The sequence below is a fragment of the Ochotona curzoniae genome, unplaced genomic scaffold (assembly GCF_017591425.1).
Source record: "Ochotona curzoniae isolate NIBS_2020 unplaced genomic scaffold, NIBS_Ocur_1.0 contig_64, whole genome shotgun sequence".
Lineage (NCBI taxonomy): Eukaryota > Metazoa > Chordata > Mammalia > Lagomorpha > Ochotonidae > Ochotona > Ochotona curzoniae.
Genome location: NW_024466502.1, coordinates 8951271 through 8977478, shown reverse-complemented (window position 1 = coordinate 8977478; position 26208 = coordinate 8951271). Strand labels below are relative to the sequence as shown.

Here is a 26208-nt window from a genome sequence, read left to right as displayed (position 1 = left end):
GGAGCTTCATTTGTGTCATGCATGTGGGTGCAGGGGTCTCAGGACCTGAGCCATGCTCCACTGCTTTCCCAGGTCACAAGCAGGGAGCTGGATGTGAAGTGGAACAGCTGGGACACCAACCAGTGCCTGCATGGGTTGCTGCCACCTACAGGAGAAAATGGTGCCATGGTGCTGGCACCCCTTAGGAAATTCTTAATATTGGAACAGATATTTTGTCACAGTGTTAGAAGCTACTGATTGCCATGCCCACATCTCATGTAGGAACTGCTTCTGCTTCTCATGGCTTTCGGCTGAGGACTCCCAAGCTAGGCAGCAGTGGATGATGGCTCATGTGCTTGGGACCCTGCCGTGCATGTGGGAGACCAAGCTGGGGTTCACAGGTCCTGCTTCCCCCGATCCAACCACAGCTGTTGTGGCCTTTGGCAGAATGAATTGGCAGATGAGAGATTCCTCTCTCCATCTCGATCTCTGACTTTAGCTTTCAAATAAATAAATAAATCTTTAGAAAAAAAGAGAAAAAAAAAGCAACACAGCAATGTGTACAGCACTCCTGGAACACCTTTGCCAAAACATCCACTGCAAAACCCTAACTATACTTGTTTTCAAGTATCATTTTCCAAGTACTAATTGTCTCCTGTGTATTTCCTACTTTGTCTAAAGCCATGAGTCAGTGGTTAACTGCTGGGAACAATGTTGACTCATTGCAATGACAACTAATGCTGTTCTTGATAGTGTCCTAGTCATTGCTTCTAAAATCAAATTTCAGTTTGATGCTTAAGTAGACTCATTGCCATTAGAGTCAGTATGAACGCTGATCAAAAGCAGAAAGTAATCTTTACAGAAAATAATTGTCAAGGAGCTAATGATTGTGAATCTCTCTTCTCTTGACTGAAGGCCATCGAGCACCCAGTCCGCACCAATCAGATCCCACGGCAGATTCCTGAGCAGTCATTCTACACAAAGCCCTTGCCTGGCATCGTCATGGGAGGCATCCTGCCCTTTGGCTGCATCTTCATACAGCTCTTCTTCATCCTGAATAGTATTTGGTAAGCTAGTAATAGAGTCCTCTCATTACTATACTGTATAAAATTTGTTGTTAAAGAAAAATTTGCTTTTCATGTACTCCAAATGAATTTTTATTTGTATCTTAAAATAAATTAACAATCAGGTCTTAAGAACTGGGGATTGTTTTAATCTTTTCCATTTGGAAAAAGAAGGATAGTGATAAAAGCTGATGATATTTGAGTATTCAATCCTACTTTCATTTCTTACTAATTCATAGAACTTGGAGGAAGGGATAATTTAGGAAAATGAGGCTTTGGCGATGTAGCCATGTGACAGAATTAACCCATCTTCCCATACCTCTGTCCTGTGAGAAGCTGCCCTCAAGGCTTGTGAGGAGAACAAGAAGGGATTCATCTGGTCTTTCCCAGGCACCAGATGTGTTGATTCTTGAGTTCTTGTTTGCATGGAAGAACTCTTTGAGTCACTTCCTTATACTGTGACTTTTTTTTTTGCCACATTGACATATGTTATAGACAATACCAAGGATTGAGATTATATAAAATTAGAGATAAATTTGAGCCTTTTAGCCATTAGAACTTATTCTTTGTTTGCAATTATTGATTTGGCAAACTCAACTAGATTGAATGTGATACACACATATGCTAAGTGGCCAAAAAAAATCTAAATATAGCAGATGTGGCCTTTTCTTAATTTGGCTCTGCGTTTTTATTAAGTGTTTATCCAGTCTGTGTAGGACTCAGCAGTAAGTGAGTGTGTTCACCATGTTTGGTTGAATGGGAGATGCAGAATCTGTCGAAGCAGGAAGATGCTGTTACTGTATCTTCTCCCTCCTGCCCTTCTCCACGGCCATCACCACTTAAATTCATAAAATATTTTTTGTTTGGTTAATTGGGAGAAAAAAACCGAAACTTTCTAGTTTAAGAAGAATGAAAAATTTGTGTCATCTATTATGTCAAAAGTATTTATGGTTTCATTTTGACATTTTTGGTTACAGGTCACACCAGATGTATTACATGTTTGGCTTCCTCTTTCTGGTGTTTATCATTTTGGTTATTACATGTTCTGAAGCAACTATACTTCTTTGTTATTTCCACCTATGTGCAGAGGTATGTATTAGTAATATTTGTTAGTTCGGATGTTTTCATGACTTTTATGTGTTGCAGCTTGAATACTACTGGTTGGGGCAATTTCTGGAGAAACATGCTCGTTATGCTCGTCATTGACCGCTATTCCTCATTGGGATGTGGGCATCTTTAGGATGGATGATCTCAGCTTAACCACTAGAGATTCGAAGTGTCGGTTTCCTGATCACAGCAGTGTTGTGCTAGATTTTCACTACTGAAGTTGTGTCTAACTTAAAAAGCTTATATATTTATAATACAAATATTACTAGGCTCTTAAAATTTAGTAAAAGTAAATTAAATGGAAATTCTGTAAAACTCATTGATTAACTATATGACATGCTTTCATCATAAAGTAGATAAAATTGCATTCTGAAGATGAAAATTGTTAAATTCATTCTTTTATTTGATTTATTCATTTCTTTATTTGAAAATCAGTGTTACAGAGAGACAGAGGCATAGAGAAATACTCCATTTACTGATTTGCTCCCCCAAATGGCTCTGATGGCCAGAGCTGGGCCACTCTAAAGCCAGGAGAAGTAGCAGGGAGGTGAATTGGAAGTAGGACAGGCAGGACTGGAAGCAGTGTCCATTGGGATACTGTCACTGCAGGCAATAGCTTTACGCTCTGCACCATAGCACAGGCTCCTAGATCCATTCTTCTATAAAGACATCCATTTTCTATAGAAGAGATAATAAAAACTTAAAATTGGTGTGACTTTTTAAAATTTGAGCTTAATTTCATATGACTTTAAAATAACCATTTTAAAAGAGGAGAGCAGGAGAGCATGTGTAAGCCTCTGATTTTCTTTACTGGTTCCCTCCTCAAATGCCTGTGATAGCCAGCAGTGGGCTGGAAGCAGGAGCCAGGAGCTCCATCCAGGTCTCCTGCATGTGGCAGGGCCCCAAGGACTTTGACCGTCTCTCACTGCCTTGCCAGGTGCTTTTGAGGTCAGAGGCAGAATAGCCAGGGCTTGAACCGGTGCCCATATGGTATGCCAACATCACACAGTTTTTGTTTAACCCACTGTGCCATAATTCCAGTCCCTACACACTGCTACTTTAAAATGTTGTCTTCCAATCCATACACATTTAATGTTTTTCCGTTTATCTTCTATTGTTTAATTCAGTATGTTTTATAATTTTCAATACAAAAGTCTTTGATCTCTTTCATTAAATTTATTCTAGGTGTTTGCTTTTTTTTTTTTTTTTTTAATTATTTCATTTTATGACACAGTTCCATAAGCCCTGGGATTCCCCCCTAGTCTTACCTCCCCAAGCCTTCCCCCCTAGGTGTTTGCTTTTGTTTTAAATAATTTTTTTTTCTTTTAGCAATTTCCTTTTTGAGTTGTTCATTTATTTATCAAATACTCCAAAAAAGTAGGACAGACAGTATTCTTTCTTAAAATATCTGCTAAGTTTTAAGCATCTTGTATAAATGCAAGAAGAACTGTTTTAATAGTGTACCTTATTTGGTAACTGGTAACAAAAAATTACTTTCAACCAGGCATTGAAGGAATAATTCCTAATATAGGATTGACTGAACTTGAGTAAAACTAATCTTGAACCATGTGAGTAAGCTGTACGTTGATTTTTCTTGGAAGGCCTGCATGTTGAATTGCGGATCTGATGTACTCTTACTCCAAAGCTGTGTAATATTTTTCCTTATGTCTTAACCACTCTCTAGTTCCATGAGACGCATTTGGGCAAAGTTCAGGATACAGAAACTAGAACTTGTAGCAAAAACAAGATTTTAGGGACTGTTGGCAGAACTTGTGCTTGCGTTGTGACATTATTCTCCAGCTCCATGTTACCTAAGTGTTGGAAAGTAATTCTGTTCTTTAATTTTCTCTGTTCCTAGGATTATCACTGGCAGTGGCGCTCCTTCCTCACCAGTGGGTTTACTGCAGTTTATTTCTTAATATATGCAATACACTACTTTTTTTCAAAACTACAGATCACAGGGACAGCAAGTACGATTCTGTACTTCGGTTATACCATGATAATGGTTTTGATCTTCTTCCTTTTTACAGGTAAGAACTTAAACGATTCTCCTTAGTACACTTTTGGATTATTTGTCAGTGTGCGTGGAGGTTTCTGCTGTGCACTGCTCCTGTTTCCAGCTAAGCATGGTGCTGTGTCCAGCTGTGAGGAGTGCCTCTTGGAGTGGAAGCTGATAAGACAGAAGCCAAGACAGGGCTGGTTCACTGTTAGGTGGAAAGAGCAGGGCCCTGGGCCGGTACAGCTGTAGGCTCTGCTAGCCTGTTAGTGGTACCCACAGTCTCCTTAGCAGCTCGGGGGTGAGTGGAGGTGGGAGAAATGATGTCAAGCTGAGGCTGAGAGCAGGCCAACATAAGGACACTTCTTACGAGATTTTATGTGCACTTTAAAATACAAATATCAAATAGGATACGATATTTGGTATATAATATTGCATTACCTTTTGTTTTATATGCACAAAGTTAATAGAAAATGAAAATATAGGCTTTTCTGGAGCAAAGCTTATTTTTTTTTTCTTTTTAAGGATTTATTTATTTTCATTGGAAAGGCAGATATACAGAGAGAGAGAGAGAGAAAGATCTTCTGTTTGCTGGTTCACTCCCCAAGCTGCAGCAACGGCCGGAGCTGAGCCGAGCCGAAAGCAGGAACCAGGAGCTTCTTTCAGGTCTCCCACATGGGTCCCAAGAATTTGGGTCATCCTCAACTGCTTTTCCAAGCCACAAGCAGGAAGCTGGATGGGAAGTGAAGCAGTTGAAATTAGAACCGGAGCCCAAATGGGATCCTGGCACATGCAAGGCAAAACCTTTAGCTACTACGCTACCGCGCCGGGCCTTGCAGCAAACCTTTTAGTTGCATTTTTCTTGATCATTTGAAGTGCCTTTATATGTGCTTCCTCTCTGTCCAGATAGGTCAGCTCCTCGTGGTGCCTGGTAAGCATCGGGAGACTGAACCAAAACAGAAAACCAAGCTGCCCCCTTGTTTCTTGTGTTTTTGTTGTTGCTTGGATTTTTTTTTTTTTTTTTTTGGAGTGGGGGGATTTTGTTTTGTTTTTTGTTTTTTGGGTTTTTTTTGTTTTTTTGTTTTTGGAAAGTCAGATCTACAGAGAGGAGGAGAGACAGAGAGGGAAGATATTCTGTCCTCGATTCACTCCCCAAGTGACTGCAACAGCTGGTGCTGCGCCAGTCAAGCCAGGATCCTGGAGCCTCTTCCAGGTCTCCCACATGGGTGCAGGGTCCCAAGGCTTTGGGCCATCCTCGACTTCTTTTCCAGGCCTCAGGCAGGGAGCTGAATTGAAGTGGGGCTGCTGGGATACAAACCAGCGCCCATATGGGATCCCAGCGTCTGGATGTGAGGGTGATCTGGCTGCGACATCTGTCACCCCATTGATCTCCAGGGTTGATTCGGGATCCTGGTATATGCAGGACGAGGCTAAGGCTACCACGTCGGGCCCAAAGCCCCTTTCTTTTTACAGAAAAGTACTGTTGCTAGGAGGATTCTTCCAATTTGATTTTGGATTACCTTGTGTGTTATGTGAGATTTTAGAAACCAAAAAATGATTAAAACTGCTTTTTTTCAGTAGTAACTGTATAAATTTTACTTGTTACTCATATGTTGGATCAACAGCACTGAGGAACGCCTGCCGTGTTCCTGCTGCTGCCTCACGGTCTAAGAGACTTCGGGCACTTGTGTCTTCGGGTCTTTAGAGAGGCTGGCTGGGATGGGAAGGAGCTGAGCTGCGGCTCTGCGTGCTGGCAGACGGGTTCAGATCCACAGCTCTCAGTGTTAATGCGTGATCTCTATAAACAAAGCATTACCGGGTTGTGTGTTCTCACAAATGCACACATAGAATAACAAATTCCTTACCTGCACACAAAACCAATAAATGTAATAAACGCTATTTTCCCAAACTTTGTTGCTCTAGATTCTTGAAGCATGATGGCTTCACTTGTTAAGGGTGCAGCAGATCTTGCGTTGCGCATTCTGGAGCCTTATGATTCTGAATCACGCAGCAAGGCTGGTGCCTTCAGTGTGTTTCCTCTGTGAAAGTGAGTTAGCTTGGGATTGTCTAAAGTGAGATATTTCAAAGCTCCAGATGACACCGTTTTATTGAATTCAGTCCATTTTACAGAAAGAAGTATTCTGTAACATGAAAAAAATTGGCAGGTTGAGTATGTACGTGGAATGTCAGGTACTTTTTGTCAAGGTGCATTATCCCCCCAGTAGACACAGGAGAGGCTGAACCATTTGTGCCATCCACCTTTCTCTACCTGAACTATGCCCACTACTCTAATCAGAGCCCACATGGGCATGTGTTCCTCTCAAATATGTAAACAGCATTAAAAATAAAATTAAGAATTGAAAATTTTTTAAAAGATGAATAGATGAATTATCTAATCATCCAGAAATCTTTGCTAACCTAAGATGGTTTTAGTAATTTGTGTTTTCACTGTGAGTTTTCAGATTCACCCCAGCCTCTTTTTGAGGCTTACTAACTACTCTATTTGCTGTCCCAAAGTGCATTTTGTGCCCTGCATATGCAGATCATGCCCTCCAAGCTGAACAGTGTCAGAGACAGGTGGCCATGCTTATCATGTTCCCAACAGTACTGTAATCCCATGGGTTCTTGATGTACAGTCTCCTGTCATACTTTCCCGTGTGTTAGAGTTGACAGCGATGGAGACCATAGGGACTTACAAGATAAACATTTAATTTTCACAAGGTATATCTCCACTGTTCCGTTACCTGGAGGGCCTTAGTTGAATTTTTTTTTTTAAAAAGATTTATTTTTATTATTTTTTATTGGAAAGGCGGATATACAGAGAGGAAGATCTTCCGTCTGATGATTCACTCCCCAAGTGAGCACAATGGTCGATGCTATGCCAGTCCGAAGCCAGGAGCCTCTCCCGGGTCTCCCACATGGGTGCAGGGTCCCAAAGCTTTGGGCCGTCCTCAACTGCTTTCCCAGGCCACAGGCAGGGAGCTGGATGGGAAGTGGGGCCGCTGGGATAGAACCGGCGCCCATATGGGATCCTGGTGCATGCAAGGCAAGGACCTTAACTACTGCGCCACCGCGCGGGGCCCCTTAGTTGAATTTTTAAATATGTTGGCAAGTTTAAAGTCTGGTGAATGTTCTTTTGTAAAATTAAATCTGTTTATTAAACATAGACATGATACAATTTATGTGTGTGTGCCTAAGACTGAAGTATTTGAGAGGTTTGAAAGGCAGACTTCCCAGAGAGAGGAGTGATATCTTGTATTCAATGGTTCACCCCCAAATGGGCACTAAGGCCAGGATTGGGTCAGGTGGAAGCTAGGAGCCTGAAGCTCCCTGTGACTCTCTTACTTGGATTGCAGTGGCACGGGCACTTGGGTTGTCTTTGGCTGCTTTCTTAGCTGAACTTGTTGAAGGTGGAAAAGCTGGGACCCTCTTCTGCCACAGTGCTGCAACTGGCAAATAGTATAGTTTTTAAAGAGTGTTGTACTTGAGTTTGAGTCCTAGCCATGGTTATCAGCCACATGACATTAGGACGGTCACTTGCTCCCTTCTTGAGCCTCGTTTTCAGTACACTGAAAGAATATTGCTGTTTTAGACTCAAGTGATTAAAAAAAAATAGCTGAAAATCAAGACATGTTTCATGAATTATCTCTGTAAAGAGTCTGGGGCAACTGTGGCAGATAAATTTCTCATTTAGTACGGCAGTTAAGAGGCCTGGAGATGCCAGTTAACTTGTCAAGGTTGATACACAGACTTTGTGGTGGCATTGCCTGGTTCTCTGGTACCATGGTGCCTCTGGTCTTCAGGTGGGGAAGTCTTTGTTATTATCCTAATTAGGCAATTGTAAAATTTCATAAAACAATTTAGGCCAGCATTGTGTCACAGTGGGTTAAGCCACAGTTTGTGATGGTAGCATACTATTTCGTTGAGCTGGTTCAAGTCCCGGCTGCTTTGCTTCAGGTGCAACTCCCTTCTAATGTACCTGGCAAGGCACTGTAACGTGAACAAGTTCTTGGGGCCCTGCCACCCACAGGGGAGACAGGATGGAATTTTAGTCTGCTGGCTTTGACCTGGCACAGCCTCAGCCATTGTGGCCACTTGGAGAGTGAACCAGCTGATTGCAAATTTTTCTTTGTCCATCTCCCTCTTCATCTCCACCACTCCGCTTTTCAAATAAATAAATAAATAAATTTTAATTTTTTTTAAAGATTTATTTGTTTATTGGAAAGTCAGATATACAGAGAGGAGGAGAGACAGAGAGGAAGATCTTCCGTCCGATGATTCACTCCCCAAGTGAGCGCAACGGCCGATGCTATGCCGATCTGAAGCCAGGATCCAGGAACCTCTTCCAGGTTTCCCACGTGGGTACAGGGTCCCAAGGCTTTGGGCTGTCCTCGACTGCTTTCCCGGGCCACAAGCATGGAGCTGGATGGGAAGTGGAGCTGCTGGGATTAGAACCGGTGCCCATATGGTATCCCGGCGCGTTCAAGGCAAGGACTTTAGCAGCTAGGCCACGCTGCCGGGCCCAATAAATCATTTTTTCAAAAATATTTTCAGGCCCCACTGTGATGGCTCAGTGGCTAAATCCTCACCTTGCAAGTGTCAGGTCCCATATGGGCACTGGTTCCCATCCCAGCTGCTCCATTTCCCATCCAGTTCCCTGCTTGTGGCTGGGAAAGCAGTCGAGGACGGCGCAAAGCCTTGGAACCCTGCACCCCATGGGAGACCCAGTCCTGGCTTAGGTCCTGGCTTCTGGCTTCAGATCAGTTTAGCTCCAGCCATTGTGGCAATTTGGGTTAGTCAACCAGCAGATAGAAGATCTTTCTGTCTCTCCTTGTATGTAAATCTGATCTGCCTTTCCAATAAAAATAAATAAATCTTTTTTTTAAAAAAAAGAAATATTTTCATTTATTGTGTGAGTCTGGTATCATGTATAGAATATTTATATTGTGCCATGAAAATATATTTTTGTAACTTTTTATGATAAAATATTCTTAAACGGGAAAATTGTCAGCTTCTCAGTTTTGAATTAAATCTTTGGCATATAGTAAGGAAAATTATGTGTACTTCAGAAAACTTACCTCATAGTACAAAAATTCAGTCCATTTCTCTAAATGTGATTTCTTAAGATGATTGTTGGATTTTTTTTTTTTTTTCTTTTCTAAAAAGCATATGAATCTGTGGTGTGTGGCTGGCAGGTAGTTGTTCATGGTTTTGCAACTTTTTAAAGGAACCAGTCATTTTTAAGTTTGTATTTAGGTATAGATTATGGATCTTCTTTTGAAAAGGGATTTACTGTTTGTTTTCTTTTTTAGGAACAATTGGCTTCTTTGCATGCTTTTGGTTTGTTACCAAAATATACAGTGTGGTGAAGGTTGACTGAAGGAACCCAGAGTGTCCAGGTACAAAGAAATAAATTCAGTTCTTCATCAACAAAGACCTGTTTTGTGACTACCTTCAGTTTTATCAGACTTCTTGGCCTAGTAATCCTTCATAAACAACATAATTCCAAATACACCTCTTCTATACACCTGTCTCCACAAAATGTGTTTTCGACACTAAAGCATTTGTATTGTGATTTGATTAAGTATATATTCCATTGTTCTCGGTGAAGAGAAAATTTAAATATTATGTGCATTTGTAAATACAATAGTTATAAAATTTTCGGTACTTCTGGCAGAATAAAGGAGGCCATATTACATAATACTGACGAAATGCAGGACAGTTCATTGTAAATAGGATTTTCTAGGCTCAGTAGGTGGAAAGAATTATTTTTCTTTGAAGGAAATAACTTTTTATCATGGTAATTTTGAAGGATGATTCCTCTGATGTGTTCTGGGGGGTATGGCTTTTCGGAATCTTGTATCGGCTGTAACTGTTCATATCTTCGTACTTTCTGTGTTGACTTCATTATTCCCATGGTATTGGCCTTTTGAACTATGTGCCTCTGAGTTTTCAATTTATAAATTTGTTATCTTAATAAATATTGTAAAAACATCTTCATTGCATCATTATCTGTTCTATACTTACAGAGTTTCTCTAAATACAAATTGTTTTCTCAAGAGTGCTTTTAAATGTGTTATATTCTGTTTCATCAGATTTTACTGAATTCTGTTAATGTAACACTTGCTGAGTTTTGATCTAAATGCAGTTGGCACTTTATGGGCTTTTTAGAGTTGGATTTTATGATCTGTACATCAACAGTAACTACCAAGTTTTCATCTTTAATATTACCGTGTTTTAATGTGGGTTTTACAGCAGCCATATCTCTTAGATTTAAGAAAAGACTTTGTCAGGTTCATCTGATTGAATTCCATTTCAGTGGCATGTAGAACTTTGGGATTACTTTAGAAGCACTCTGGTTACATCTGTGAGATATCCATTGTATTTTAGGGATTTATTTCCTGCTGCTTGTGAGAGTTAATCAGATAGTATTAAACTTGCAACTAAAATTACTAGCTGTCACCTACATGATGTTCCTGGATTCTTGCTGCATAATTTTGTCATTGTTAATTTTAAAAATCTGACTTGTTGGTTCTCACATAGAAGATTTTATGGTAGAAAGTTCCTTTCAAACTTTCTTCATAAATCTCTTGTAGTTTATTTAATTTTTACATATTGTTCTGTTAATAAGATAGGTTCATTGTTGAGGTAGGCTGATTGATTGAACCATCAAAATAATTTTATTTACAGAAAATCCAGGTGTGGCTGGAGCTTGGGTGCTACATTCCCTGTTGGAGTGCCTAAGTTCCACTCCTTGGGAAGCTGCGGGTGATGGATCCCAGCTTTGGCCTGGCCCCCTCCTGCCTGTGCAGATGGCGGTGCTCGCTCTGTCTCTATGCCTCAAAGCTAAATCAATCAAGGATCAGGCTAGTTTGTTGGATGGAGTTTCCTCAGTTTTGTTTGTTTTTTCGTTTTTTTTTTTTTTTTCAATGAAAGGTGGTGACAGAGGATAGCCAAGTTGGGGCCCATGTTGTGGCAGAGCCAGTTAAGGCACTGTCCCACCCCAGCTGCCTGACAGCATATAATGGCTAAAGTGCTTAGGTCCTTGCTGCCCCTGTGAGGGACCTGGATGCAGTGCCTGGCTCCTGGCTTGCTCCAGCCCAGCCCTGGCTGCAGAGGTTGGGTCACAAAGGGTGGAAGTTCTCTCTATATTTGTGTTTCTGTCATCTGACTTTCAAATAAAAAAAAATGTGTAAATGGCCAACTTCCTGTTTTGGTATAAATTCTGCTTTGCTTTTTACTTGGAAGTAGCCATAAGTCACACTCAGACAGTGGAGGGCCAGTTGGGGAAAATACAGTGTCAGTATTCAAGGGAGAGGGTGAGAAGGGGGAGAGCTGAGGAAGGAGAGGTGCACACAGTGACCTCTGGGCTGGGCTGGGCTGGGCTGGGCTGGGCTGGGCTGGGCTGGGCTGGCTGCCACACTTGGTTGAGCTTGGTCTATAGGAGGGGGAGCACTCTGCTGGGAGCACAAGGGTTGATTTGAGCCATCAAAAAGCAAAGGGTTTACAATAAAGCTCTCGGGACAGTAACAGAGGCAGGGAAATGTTCAAGTCCTTTTGTCAACCTGGACTATTTCAGGAATGAGGCATTTTGCGAGTCAGTCCTGACCACTAAAAATGAAGGTGTTTCCTCTGCAGCTTCACAGAAGGTCGCCTGGCCTGACAGCCCGGTGGCTGCCCAGACTTACGAGCTGGCATTCCCTGGCTGTCCCATAGTATGTGTGCTCAAATCTCCCTCCTTGCTATGAGTTGTTGCAGAGCCCACTTCCCACTTCATTGAAGATGAAACACGTGCACTCTTTGACCTGCTTGTGCCTCCTCTCCTGCTCTCTGCCATCTGTCTGCCATCCTGGCTTCTCTCCTTCTGGGATTCTGCTGAAATGCTGTATTGCTGTGGCCTTCACTGCCTGCCTCCTTCCCCCATACAGTAGAGCTTTGTCAGCCCCAAGTTCCCTGCGTTTGTCAACATGGTCCTGAAAACAATGTTTATGGGCCCAGTTCGATAGCCTAGTGGCTAAAGTCCTCGCCTTGCCTGTGCAGGGACCCCATAGGGGCACTGGTTCTAATCCTGGTAGTCCCACTTCCTATGCAGTTCCCTGCTTGTGGCCTGGGAAAGCATATGAGGATGGCCCAAAGCCTTGGGACCCTGCACCCGCGTGGGAGACCTGGAATAGGCTCCTGGCTTCGGATTGGCACAGCTTCAACCATTGTGGTCACTTGGGGAGTGAATCACCGAACGAAAGATCTTCCTCTCTGTCTCTCCTCCTCTCTGTATATCTGACTTTATAAAAATAAAATAAATTTGAAAAAAGAAAGAAAGGAAGCCACGTTTCTTAGTCTGGGCTTGAATATCCTGCGGAGACTCCCAAGGAGGTCGCCACAAGTAGGCCCTCACCCCACGTTTGTTCTGGAGAAGTGTGGTGTTTTTTTGTTGTTGTTGCTTGTTTAAAGATTTATTTATTTTTATTACAAAGTCAGATATACAGAGAGCTGGAGAGAGAGACAGATCTTCTGTCCAATGATTCACTCCCCAAGTGGCCGCAATGGCCAGTGCTGCACCGATCTGAAGCCAGGGACCAGGAACCTCTTCCGGATCTTCCACACGGGTACAGGGTCCCAAGGCTTTGAGCTGTCCTCAACTGCTTTCCCAGGCCACAAGCAGGGAGCTGGATGCGAAGTGGAGCTGCCGGGATTAGAACCGGCGCCCATATGGGATCCTGGGGCCCATTCAAGGTTAGGACTTTAGCCGCTAAGCCACACTGCTGGGTCCTAGAGAAATGTGTTGAACTGGACTTACTGCCTGTCCAGTTCTTGTCCTCCCAGTTCAGTCATCCATCAGTCTCCCATTGCCTGTCCACAGGAGTTGACATCCTGCCCTGGCCCATGTTTGGCCCCATCACTTGGTGATCCATGTCTACCTTCGCAGCAGTTACCTGCATCCACTATGGTAGCACCTGCCTGCTAGAGGATCTGAGAGGTCGGGACCTTCAAGCTCCTCACATACAGAAATGAACATGTCTCCTCAACAGGCCACACCACACCTGCTGCCCCATCCATGAGGGGGCCCAGTCACCTGAGTGGAGCTGTGCAGGGCACGTGGCTACTGCCCTCGAGGAGGCATCAAATCTCTTTCCACACCCAGGCCGGTGGAACTGCAGCAACAGTAGCTTCCTGGGACAACCACTGCTGTCTCTGGTCCTCTCTTCCCTGCAGAATCCTCCAGAATCCTCCAGACAGAACCTGCTGGAGCTGTGACAGAAGCAGGATCGATGACCCTGCCTCACTCGCCATTCATGGACGTGCACTCATTTAGACAGGAAAAGGCAACCCTAGGCAGTAAACTAGAAAGACACTGTAGCTTAGCTCGTAGAGAAGTTACTAAGAGCTTACTGAAACAGACTTCCACTGATCATACACATTTGCTTTACTGTACAAAGTTGAGAGCGTGTTGTTCAGAGAGAACACCTAGAAGTGTTTCAAATACAATTGCTTTCAATTCTAGATGCTGTGAGCCTCTTAGTGTACAAAAGCTGTTTTCACAGCTGATAAAAGTAGCACAGAGTAGGCCCGGTGCGATAGCATAGTGGTTAAAGCCTTCGCCTTGCATGCCCAGGATTTCATATGGTCCCCGATTCTAATCCTGGCATCCCCACTTCCCATCCAGCTCCCTGCTTGTGGCCTGGGAAAGCAGTCGAGGATGGCCCTAACCCTTGGAACCCTGCACCCGCGTGGGAGACCGGGAAGAAGTTCTGGGTTCCTGGCTTCGGTTTGGCTTAGCTCCAGCTGTTACAATCACTTGGGGAGTGAACCATGGGACAGAAGATCTTTCTGTCTCTCCTCCTCTATGTATATCTGCCTTTCCAATAAAAATAAATACATCTTTTTTTTAAAAAGAAGTAACACAAAGTTGCATTTTAATGCAAGTTTCTGGTGTTAGTGCAGTAGGAGTTGGCTGGGGATGCTGCAGTGCAGTGCCACAGCCTGGGCCCCTTTGGCACAAGGCATGGGTTTCACAGTTCTGGAGGCTGCAAGATCAGGGCCAAGGTGTTGGTGGGTCGGTTCCTCCCGACTCCTCACTCCACAGCTGTGTCCTCGTTGGTGTGTGCACATCCCCAGTGGCTCCTGTGTGTCCAGATCGTCTGGTCCTTTCAGAACCCCCGTCGGGTCTCTTGAAAAGGTCCCATCTTCAGATGCGGCCCTGTCGCCCATACTGCACCTGCTCTGGTGACGTAGTGTCTCATGAAAAGCAGCACCAAGGACTCCTTCTGTTACCAGAATCCTTTCCACACCGAAGTCCAAACCATACATTGAGCTACATGTTTCCAGAGGTTCCCTCCTAGGCGGCCCTTGAGGTTAGAAGCCTGGCACGTCGAGGCGGGAAGGGCTCTCAGTGCCCGGGGGCAGCTGGGCACTGCATGGGCAGGACAGAGCTCTTGGGCCAGATCCTTGTTCTGTCAGAAATGCTGCTTCTCATGTGGCCAGAGTAATCACCTAGCGGGGCACACAGATGGCATCCAGCTGGCTGCTGAAGGGTTTCTTGTTTTTTGTTTCCTTTTTAAATAACAGTTATTCAGTGTGGCTTCTTCAGTGAGGTTCTGGAAAGTTCTTTGGGAGCAGGGACCCTAACTCATCTTGATAGTTGTGCTGAACGTGGGAGGCAGCCACATGTTCTTTCAACTAATATATGAACTCTCAGAATACCTCAGTAAGTCACTTTATCCATTCTGATTGCAGGCTCATGTGCCAAGCCAGATAGTGCCAGTACAGCACGTGGCCTTAATTGAGCATGTCCTGAAAAGCTGGCCTTTGCAGGTTTGTGGTGTGTGTTCAGTGTGTTAACAGAGAGGGGGCTCTGAAAAGTGATGCCAAGGTGAGGCGGTGATTTGGCGGCTGCAGGCAAACAGATCATCCTGTTCCCACCATACTGGTCCGAGTACAGACCTTGTTGCTCCGTTTGTTCTGTTTTGTTCGACTTGAAAATGGCTTGAACCTGTACGATCAGTCTTGTGCTTTCCAAACACCTTCTAAAATATGAAGAATCACATGGTGGCCAGCAATCACTTAGAAATTACAGACTGTTACCTGTCTTAAAGACTGTTTATTTATGTATTTATTTATTTACTTATCTTGGAAAGCAAGTAGGAGTTAGAGATAGCTTTTGTTTGCTGGTTTATTCCCCCAAAGAGGTGCAGGAGCCAAGCTGGGCTGATCCAAAGCTGGGGGCCAGGTCTCCCTGGTAATTGTAGGGACTCAGGGACTTGGGCCATTCTCCACTGCCTTTCCCGGCCATAAGCAGGGTGCTGGATCAGAAAGTAGAGCAACCAGGGCACGAACTGGTGGCCATATGGAATGCTGCCACTGGCAGACAGAAGATTATCCTGTCACATCACTGCACTGGTCCCCTGAATATCTTTTTTTTTTTAAAAGATTTATTTTTTTATTTTTATTGGAAAGGTGGATATACAGAGAGGAGAGACAGAGAGGAAGATCTTCCATCTGATGATTCACTCCCCAAGTGAGCGCAATGGTCGATGCTATGCCAATCTGAAGCCAGGAGCCTCTTCCGGGTCTCCCATGCGGGTGCAGGGTCCCAAAGCTTTGGGCCGTCCTCAACTGCTTTCCCGGGCCACAGGCAGGGAGCTAGCTGGATGGGAAGCAGGGCCGCCGGGATTAGAACCAGCGCCCATATGGGATCCTGGTGCGTGCAAGGCGAGGACCTTAAGCTCTACGCCACCGCGCTGGGCCCCTGAATATCTTTTTAAGATACCCAACTTTAGTCAAATTTATGAAGGCCTGATTTTTTTTTTCCTGTGGAGAGAAAAAAAATGCAGGGTCCAGCTGCTGCCTGTGAATAGTAGGATATTTGTACCCTTAATGTGTAAATTTGCATCATTAAGATGTTCTTTCTTAAATGTGTTGTTTTCTCATCCAGCGCAGGTGGGGTCAAGCACCGTCTCTGTGTCGAAGAGGCCAGCTTGTGCTGTTGATATGCGCTCTCCTTAACTACCTGACTGCAAGTCAAGATGATGAGCAGTCCTTGCTTCTGCACATTCCTCCATCTTGTGGAATTCAGCCTTTTCCCACTCTACTCACAGTTGGTTTTCTTTCCCTTTCATTCTTGGCAACATCTTAACTGCTACACCAAGCACCACCTCCCACAATCATGCTGGTGCTGTTTATCCTGCTCAGCAGTACCCATTCAACTTAGAGTTTTTGCTAAAAGTATCCTGAAGAAGTAATAAATGTTTTAAATGATGTATTTATTAAAAACTTATTTATTTTTACTGGAAAGGCAGATTTACAGAGTGAGACAGAGAAAGATCTTTCATCACGGGTTCACTTTCCAAATGGCTGCAACAGCTAGAGCTGAGCCAATCCAAAGCCAGGAGCCAGGAACTTCTGAGTCTCCCACACGGGTGCAGGGTCCCAAGGCTTTGAGCTGTCTTCAATTGCCTTCCCAGGCTACAAACAGGGAGCTAGAAGGGAAGTGGAGCAACTGGGACACAAACTGGTGCCTGTGTGTGATCCTGGTGCATGCAAGGCGAGGACTTCAGCCACTAGGGTACTGCTCCAGGCCCTATGCACTCACCTTTGTAAATGTGCTGCCACTTGTGTACACAGAGAGGAGTGGAGGCAGCCTGGGAGTGGCAGGGTCAGAGTGGTTGTGTTTATCCTGCTGTCCCACCCTGCCAGGGTGGAGCAGACTGTGGCTCAGGGTCACCTCCTGCCATCCTGTGAGTCCGTTCCAACATTGGTCAACTTTCCTATCACAGCCCTCAGTTCTCACTGCTTAGCAGCACGGTTTGAGTCTGCAGGCTTCTCCTCCATTCACATCACACGTAACACTTGGCACACAGTAGGTGTGCCCTTGCTGAAGCGAACTAGGAGTTTAGATGATAGGTGGTCAGGTTTTTTTTCTCAAGATTTATTTTTATTGGAAAGGCAGATGTACAAAGGAGGAGAGACAGGAAGATCTTCCGTCCGATGATTCACTCCCCAAGTGGCCGCAACAGCCGGTGCTGTGCCGATCCGAAGCCAGGAGCCAGGAACCTCCTTCCAGGTCTCCCACATGGGTGCAGGGTCCAAGGCTTTGGGCCGTCCTCGACTGCTTTCCCAGGCCACAAGCAGGGAGCTGGAAGGGAAGTGGAGCTGCCGGGATTAGAACCGGCGCCCATGTGGGATCCTGGCGCGTTCAAGGCAAGGACCTTAACCATTATACCACCGTGCCGGGCCCGGGTGGTCAATTTTAAATACTGAAATTTGTTGTTGAATGGCCTAAAGACAATGTTGTGCGACTTCGATGAGCTCTTGTTTTGATTGCATAAGGTGATGTATTTCACTCTACGTGCTGCAGCATTGTATTGTACACTTGTTTGTGTTCATTGCCAGGTGTGAAATCAGCACTGGCAGCCCTTGGCCATCTCCTCTTACCCTGAGCTGTTAGCCATGGAACCTGCCCAAGCGGAAAGCTGCGAGGAGGCCTGGAGCCTAGCCCGGTTCTGACCATTGCAGGCATTGGGGAGTGAACTAGCAGAAAGAAGACTCAACAACAAAACTTCCCATCACCACAAGCATCCCTCAAATTTCCCTTTTTGGCACACTGTCCTCCCTCGTCCCTCTCCTGCCCCTCTCACCCCCCATTATTCTCCATTTCTATCATTTTGTAATTGCAAGCATATTCTGAGGGCTCAGCATTGTGGTACAGTTGGTTAAGTTGCTGCCTGCAATGCCCCCAGTCCCTTTGAATGTGGGTTTAAGTCCTGGATGCTCCACTTCCCATTCAGCTCCCTACTGATGTACCTGGGAAGGCCATGGGGACCCCAGTGCTCACCTGGGAAACCCAGGTAGCGGTGCAGGCTCACAGGTGCTGCCTTGCCCTGGCGGTTGTGGCTGTTTGGGAGTTGGCCCAGTTGAGGGAAGATCTCCATCCTTCTGTCTTTCTCCCCCCGACCCCTGCCTCTCAAATAAACGTGTATGTTTTATAGATAAATGGTCTTTAAATATTTGTGTGAACATGATTTTTTTGTCTTAGGAGTAGGTGCCCACATGTGCACCTGCAGCCCCGTGTGGTACCTGCACATTGAGTTTTATCAGAAGCTGCCAAGCTGCTTTCCAGCGTGGCTGCCCTGCATGAGCCTAGGTTCTCACCTGTATTTCAGGGTGTCACCTTTTTATGTTAGCCATTCTGATAGGTAGGTGTGATGTTCTACTGCTTTTTTTTTTTTAATAGAAACTTGTTTCTTTTTAAATTTATTTTACTTATTTGAATGGTAGAGTTACAGAGAGAGGGAGAAAGAGAAGTCTTTCATCCACTGGTTCACTCCCCAAATGGCCACAGGGGCCAGGGCTGGGCCAGACCAAAGGCAAGAGCCAAGAATTTCTTCCCAGTCTTCCACATGGGTTCAGGAGCCCAGGCACTTGAGTCATTTTCTGCTTTCCTAGGCCATGAACACGGAGCTGGGTGAGAAGTGGAATAGCCAAGACTTGGAACTCTACACATAAGGGATGCTGCTGTTGCAGGCAGTGGCTTGACCTGCTCTGCCATTCTCCTGTGTTTAAGTTTCTGTTCCGCTAATAGCCAGAGATGTTGGACAGTTTGTGCTTGTGTGTGTGTGTTTGTGTGTGTGTGTGCGTGCGTGCGTGCATGCATGCCATCTGCATAGCCTTCGCAATGGAATATTTACTCCTGCCTTTTGCCCACTTTCACATTGCGTTATGTGTTTTGCTATTGGGTCCAACACTGTATTGCATGGCACAGTGCTGGGGCAGGTGTACGTGTGGGAGGCCGGGGCAAATTCCACAAGGAAATCACAAATCCTGTCGGATTCATGAGTGGGTGGTGATATGGTAAAACCAAGCAATTCAGTTTAAGTGAGCTGGAACCATCAGCTGGGTACGCCCAACTTCCCAGGATGTACCTGTGTCCCATCCAGGACCTGGGTACATGCCAAGACCTCACCCCTTTGTTTCTCTAATTAAGTAACACCCCCCCCCCCAGGAGAAGCCGAGAATGGGAGAGGAGGTCTCTCCCTACTGGTGACACTAAGCTCTCTCTCACATCACACACACAGACGAGCAACCCTCTGGCCCACTCATGACAGGCGTTTTCTCATGCAGAGCAGCCTATGTCCACATCTGTACATAAGTGCTGTTCTCATGTGGGCAGTATGTATCTGGAATTCTCTCTGGAAACAAGGAATTGGGGTAAAAATGTTCAGCTAATCAGGCCAGTATCACTTTGTGGAGGTGGCCCTAGGCAGTGGCCTGCAGCAGGTGGCTAGTAAGGTCCCCTAGGCAGTCTTCAGAGCAGCTCAGCTGTGGGGACGGAGAGACACAGAAGCATTAATCTGAGGGAGCTTTGGGGCTCATTCTCCTAACCCTGCTTCTGTTGAGTTTGTTCTGTGGGAGTTTGGCTTCTGACCGCAGATGACTTCACTGTACTGCCTGCCGCCCAGCTGAGATGGGCTGTGGCCAGAAGTGTGGCACTGTCACAGGAGGGTCCTGCCCTGCGCCCGGCATTGTGAGGCTGGCTGTGACAGGCAACTGCCACTAACTACACATCCTTGTGCACATCATGCTGCAGACAATTCCGTAGTGTTACACGCCCCGAAGCAGGAGCTCTGGGTCCTGGGGTGTGTCCCTGAGGTCCTGAAGACTCCACGTTGCCAGCGCTCCAATTGTCCTCCGTTCTTGTCAACACTGTCCCTGATTTCCTCATTTTTTCCTGTGTTTAGGGCTAGTGTCTCTTATAGTTTTGTATTTCTGTGACTAATAGTGGAGTATATTTTCGTCTTTCCTCTGTTACATCCATGGTTGGTTTTTCTACCAAGTTTCTGCCTTTTTAGTCTAGCTGATGTCCTTCATCTTCTGGGTAAGATGGTGATAGACTTGGTCTGCCGAGGGACCAGGCAGTAAGTACATTTGGCTTTTCTCTACTGTACCGACTCAGTCCTGTTGTGGCACAGCAGCAGCTGCACACAGTGTGACTGAGTGGGTCCATGTTTCAATAAAGCTTGATAAAAACCGTTGTCAGTGCTGAATGTGGCACGCAGATCATGGTTTGCTGGCAGTTCGAGAGTTAATTCCTTGTTGAGTTTAGACATCATAGTTATCTGCACCCCTCGCCCCTGCTGTTAAGATATTCTTTGTTGACCAGTTTAATTATGATGGTTTCATATCCACTGGTTATTTTGGCGGGCGGGGATGGGGGTTGGTTTTGTTGGCATGCAGCTTGTGGCTTTGGAATTGATGTAACGAGTTCTTCTCAACTTCAAGAAGAGAAAGTTATGTGACAATTTTTATATTAAGATTCATTTTTTTATTTTTTTTAGACTTATTTTTATTGGAAAGTCAGATATACAGAGAGGAGGAGAGACAGAGAGGAAGATCTTCCATCCGATGATTCACTCCCCAAGTGAGCACAACGGCCAATGCTATGCCGATCTGAAGCCAGGATCCAGGAACCTCCTTCTGGGTCTCCCACACGGGTGCAGAGTCCCAAGGCTTTGGGCTGTCATTGACTGCTTTCCCAGGCCACAAGCAGGGAGCTGGATGGGAAGTAGAGCTGCTGGGATTAGAACCGGCGTCCATATGGGATCCTGGGGCGTTCAAGAGGAGGACTTTAGCTGCTAGGCCATGCCACCAGGCCCAAGATTCATTTATTTTTATTTGAAAGGCAGGTTTACCGAAAAAGAGAGGCAGAAAGAGAGATCTCCCATCTGATGGTTCACTCCCCAAATGGCTGCAACAGCTGGAGCTGGGTCAGTCAGAAGCCAGGAGCCTCGAGCTTCTTTTAGGTCTTCTGCATGGCTATAGGAGCCTAGGGACCTGGACCATCCTCCCCTGCTTTCCCAGACACATTCAATTAAAGTAGGGAGTAGGATTGGAAGTGGAGGAACCAGGACTTGAACCAGCACCTGTATACAGACAGTGACTTAACTTACTATGCTGTAGTGCCATGTTTTTGGTTTGGTTGTGAAGATGTTTATTTATTTATTTATTTATATTGGAAAGGCAGAATTACAGAGAGAAGGAGAGAGAGAGAGAAAGATCTTCTGTCCATTGGTTCACCCCCCAAGTTGCCACAACAGCCAGAGCCAGGAGCTTCTTCCCGGTCTCCCATGAGGTTTTAGGGTCCCAAGGCTTTGGGCCGTCCTCGACTGCTTTCCCAGGCCACCATCAGGGAGCTGGATGGGAAATGGAGCAGCTGGGACATGAAGTGGCACTCACATGGGATTCCAGTGCTTGCAAGGTGAGGATTTAGCCACTAGGCCATTGTCCCCATGGTTCTGTGTTTTTGCCTTCACATTCAGAGTTAGGGTGATGTGAGATTGGCCTTTGGGTTTAATGTTTCTTTCCCAGCATACGGTAAGCCAGTTTTACCAGCACCACCTATCATCCAATGCACCCTTTCCCACAGGGCTGTGGTGCTCAGCATCCAGCCACAGGTCCATGTTTGAGATCTTTATTCGACTCCCCTAGGTTATATGTACTGGTGCCACTGCTGTCAGCACCTTGTTTTGTGAGTATGGCTGTGTAGACTGTCTTTCTGTCTCATGGTGTGAATATTTGTGTGCCAGAACATTCATGGGAAGAAGGGACCGTGTGCATTGGGCAGCCGTAACGGAGCCACCCCCCATTGTTCATTGACTAGCTATGTTTGCTTGAACACCTGCTGAAGTACGGCTCTTTGTTTCAAGAGCTAAAATTTAAAAATACACAAAGAGGGCCTGGTGCCATGGCCTGGCAGCCATATGGGTGCCTGTTCTAATCCCGGTTTCCCATCCAGCTCCCTTCTTGTGGCCTGAGAAACCAGATGAGGACAGCCCAAAGCCTTTCTGCACCCAAGTAGGAGACCTGGAATAAGTTCCTGGTTCCTGGCTTCAGATTGGCGCAGCTCCGGCTGTTGTGGTCACTTAGGGAATGAATCATTGGACAGAAGATCTTCTTCTCTATGTCTCCTCCTCTCTGTACATCTGACTTTGCAATAAAAATAAGTTAATCTTTTTTAAAAAATACACAAAGAGTGTGTGTTTGGCATTGTGGTTGAATTAGCACTTGGGATGCCCCCATTCCTGCTCAGAGCCAGACCTGGTCCTCTGTGTCTGATCCATTTCCTGCTTCTGTGCATTCTGGAGTGGAGTGGCTCAAACACTTGGACTTGTCATTTATACACGAGACCCAGATTGAGTTCCAGGCATGTTCTGAGCATTTGAGAGTGAACCAGACTATGAAAAGACATTACTAGTAATAAACAGAGAATTAAGTTCGCCTAGCTGGAAGTCCAGTGACGGACATTCGTTGGACTTAATGGCTCAAGTGTGTCACTAAGGTTCTCTCTCCCTTTCTGTCTCATCCTTGCTCTCCCGTGTTAGGTTGTATCTCAGGCAGTCTGTCTGCCCCATAGCAGCTCACATTTGTTCATCTTGTTCTTCGCATCACAAGAGACTGTTTTTCGCCATACATTTCTATTTCCCCAAAACGGGCCCTGCCCATGCTTGCCTCAGTTGAGATTGCAGAGCAGTGATGGCCCCACCAGCTGGTGGAGGGCTACCTCATCCAGGGGGTGGACATTGGGCAGGCCACACACCCACCGACGCCCCAGCCCCAGGCCCTCCTCCTACACAGCCCCACAGTCCTTACAGCCGTGATGACTATCACAGGGGAAGACATTGAGGCCCAGTGAGCTGAAAGTACTTGGGGAAAAAACCCACAGCCAAGTCTGTTTTAAAGCCAACCCTTTGCCCTCTCCACCACCCAGTCATTGCATTGTACTGCTGTCACACCATCCCCAACCTGGCGCCAGGTAAGCTCATTCTTTCTCCCAAAGTGACAAAGTTCAAGGCCTCCTAGAGTTGTCACCTCCTCCTTACCCTCCCAGGTGTGAAGGCCCGGCTTCTTTTGTTCTGGAAGTCAAGCCCTTGGGGTGTTGTCTCCTCTTTCTCCTGTTCCCAGGCTCATCTTGTGGCACCTGCTGCATGACACTGTCTTTTGCCACCACAGTCCATCCTGGACACAGCAACTCTAATATTAGAGCTTAACCCAGGAGATGCTGCTTATTGCAGGTGCACTCACCTGTCCACCGAGCACAAGCTGATCTGGGCTGGGCTCAGCTGAGGAACGCAAGCTGATTGGGGCTGGGCCTGGCTGAGGTTCAGGAATCTGAGGCCACTTTGTCCCATTTCAGGCCTGCAGGGCAGTTCCTTGGTGCTGGGATGGGCTTCGCAGGACACATTCTTCTCCCAGTAGTGGCCACCAGAGAGACCCCTGCAAGGCCACAGCTGGCCTAGAATTGGGACTTATGCAGTCATGGACCAAACACTTAGTCAAGGGATAAAGAAGGAATCTGACCAAGGGGACAGGTGCAGGGCAGGAGGGGAGGCCTTGCCTGGCATGGGGAGCGGGGGAGGTCTCTGATAGGGGCTACTCGAAACTGCACAGCCTGGATCACAGAATCTTTGTGGACTGGTCTCAGCCCACTTGCCAACCCAACCCTGTCTCCACCTCTTTGAGTTATTCTAGTGGTACTTGGTGCGTGGACCTTGGCGGTCTTACAGAAGTTGAATGAGATCAGACAGCTCCAGGGAGCACACTCACTCCCAAGTACAAATATGACGTGGCCACACCCAGCTTGCCTGGCATTGTCGGACCCACTTACCGGTAGACAGAAAAGACATTCAACAATTTCTGTTCTAGGAAATAAACTGAGATAGAGAGCTTCTTGGTAATTTATTTTCTTAAGCTCTGGGGAAAAAGTATCTCAGGGAATGGTTTTCTATGTGACCAGTGTCCACCGCTCATTGTTGCTGGCTTCCTAGGTGCTCCCCCACCTTGTTGTTCCCCTGGATCGAGAAATTGTCTGCAGAAATGAGAGGCCTTTTTTTTTTGTGTGTGTGTGTGTGTGTGTCTCCTCTGGCTGTGAAAAAAAAAATAATAAAAGCTCTCCATTCTGTCTGTATTCATTGCACTTCAAAGTTATAAAAATTTGGATAAGGTACATCAGGGTTATGGGTGATCTAGATTTTTTAGTCTTTTTATAACTTCCTCATGTATGACCTCTGGTTAAAGGAATGCTTTTGAAAAGTATGATGATTTGATCCTGGCAATGGATGTAGCAAAAATACCAGGGTCAGTAATTTAAAAGACTTTTTTTTTTAATGGAGAAGAAAAAGAATGGAGAAAAAAACCCCTAGATTTTGCAGACTTTAAGCTGAGGTCTGCCTGACAATAGAAGAACTTCCTAGCAATAGTCTTATATATATATAAAAAGGCATAGTTTGAAAATAATTTTCAAAGTTTACTGGAGTAAAAAAAAGTTTGAAATAAAAGAAACTTCCTTCTCTAAGCTCGGAGCAGTCAGCTCCCTCAACTTTCAAAGGCTGTCTCTTTGGGTTTGTTTTTAGAGTTCTGATACTGATAGAGTCTTCATTTCTTTTCCTTGCACAAAAATCTGAACATGCCAGTATGTATTGAAGTTTCACAGTATAACCTTAAAAAAAAGTCTCAGTATAACCTTAAACTTGCCTGCGATAGGCAAGCTTCAAACAGTGTGCATAGGTGATGTTATTTGGGTTGAGAATTGTGTGTCTGCCTATCTTAGGATATTCCTAGAAGGAAGGTACTAGGATATTAACAGGTCTCTTTAGCTATGAACTTTCTGTCCAGGCCCATACTTATTCATATCTATATATTTTAATTTGTCTATAATACACTATTACCTACATGATACTAATGGGATTTTTTAAAAGAGAGAAATAGACATTTAACAGTCTGGCTTTTATATCCAAAAAAAGTCCTAATATTCCCTCTAATTCTAAGGAAACCTAACAGTAAAACCTCCAGCTAGAGCGTGCTTTGCGTGTAGGATCCTAGTGATGCTGTTCCGTTCAGCAGAGAACTAGAACGAGGACAGTGGAGAAGAGCAAGGAGACATTGGGATCCAGCAAGGCCTGCTTTCCTGTGGGTATTAATGGGTCCCCAGAATAGCAGGAGCAATAGAGATGTGCAGAATTTTTGTGAGCCCAGGGCTCAGGGCCAGGATTTCCCCTACAACTCACACATGGAGCTAACCAAGACGAGGGCCAGGCATATCCTGCTAAGTGAGTCATTAACTTATGCTTAGAAATTTTTGCGTGTTCTGACACTTAAAAATAACAGTTGCACCCTCTGCAATATTATGGATAAATTGGTTTTTTTTTTTAAAAAAAAGACTGGTGGATCATTGTCAACACTGAATTGAAAATTACTGTTAGCCGACTTTCACATAAGCAAAGCCAGGAAGATTACAAACCTCAGCACTCTACTGAGGGAAGGAGCTGCGTGCAGAGACACCCTGCTCTCTGTCACTCCGCAGGGTGTGCTGCTCGGGAGACACCTGCTCTCCAAGAGGATTAACAGTCTTACCTTCCAAGCCCTCCTGTGCCGTATTCCATCTCTTGGGTGGACAGACCAGGATGCTTCCTACTAGTTCAAAAACAAAATGCATAGATTTGGAATTTCCCCCCATGGAACTGTATTTCTTACCAATCAAAAAGAATTCCATATCTAATTGAAATTCATCTCCAGTTTTCCACATACCATGTTCTGAAATTCAGATGAACTTGTCATTGGAGCAGTCATGCGAGCTGGTAAGCAAGGCAATCCTGCTTTTTTTTTTTTTTTTTTTTTTTTTTTTTTGAGGATCTGTTATGTGTTAGCCACTCCACCTGTTGCTGGAAATGCAGAGATGAAGGAAGAACAGGCCTGAGCCTGCAGGGAATTCACCTTCTCACAGCAACAAGTCCACGATCGGCTTTGTTTTTATTTAGATTTGAGAATAGCAAATAAAGATGGAAGCATGCACTGGAGATCCCAGGCAAGCAGACAAGCACGAGGCTGCTTTGTTGGAGTCTGCTTTGCAGCCTACTCAGCTTACTGGCTCCTCCATTATAGGCCAGCACGCACAGGGCTGGCAGAGGCTGGTCATTAAGGAACAATTTAGTGCAACTGGATCACATGACGTCCCAAACATCTGGCTTATCAGGATGAATCCAAGTTTGGCTCCTATTGCTGAAAGAAAAAATA

The 26208-nt window shown here is 45.2% G+C and overlaps 1 protein-coding gene across 1 annotated transcript in view; it reads left to right on the top strand.

Annotated features, from left to right (window-relative positions):
- Window positions 1-10138, top strand: part of TM9SF2 (transmembrane 9 superfamily member 2) — a 57013-nt gene extending 46875 nt beyond the window's left edge. The window contains exons 14-17 of the mRNA XM_040991177.1: window positions 895-1046; window positions 2021-2132; window positions 4009-4180; window positions 9459-10138. Of these exons, the coding sequence (XP_040847111.1) occupies window positions 895-1046; window positions 2021-2132; window positions 4009-4180; window positions 9459-9526 (504 nt within the window). The 3' untranslated portion in view covers window positions 9527-10138. The remainder of the gene's footprint in view (window positions 1-894; window positions 1047-2020; window positions 2133-4008; window positions 4181-9458) is intronic.
- The last annotated feature ends 16070 nt before the right edge of the window (window positions 10139-26208 follow it).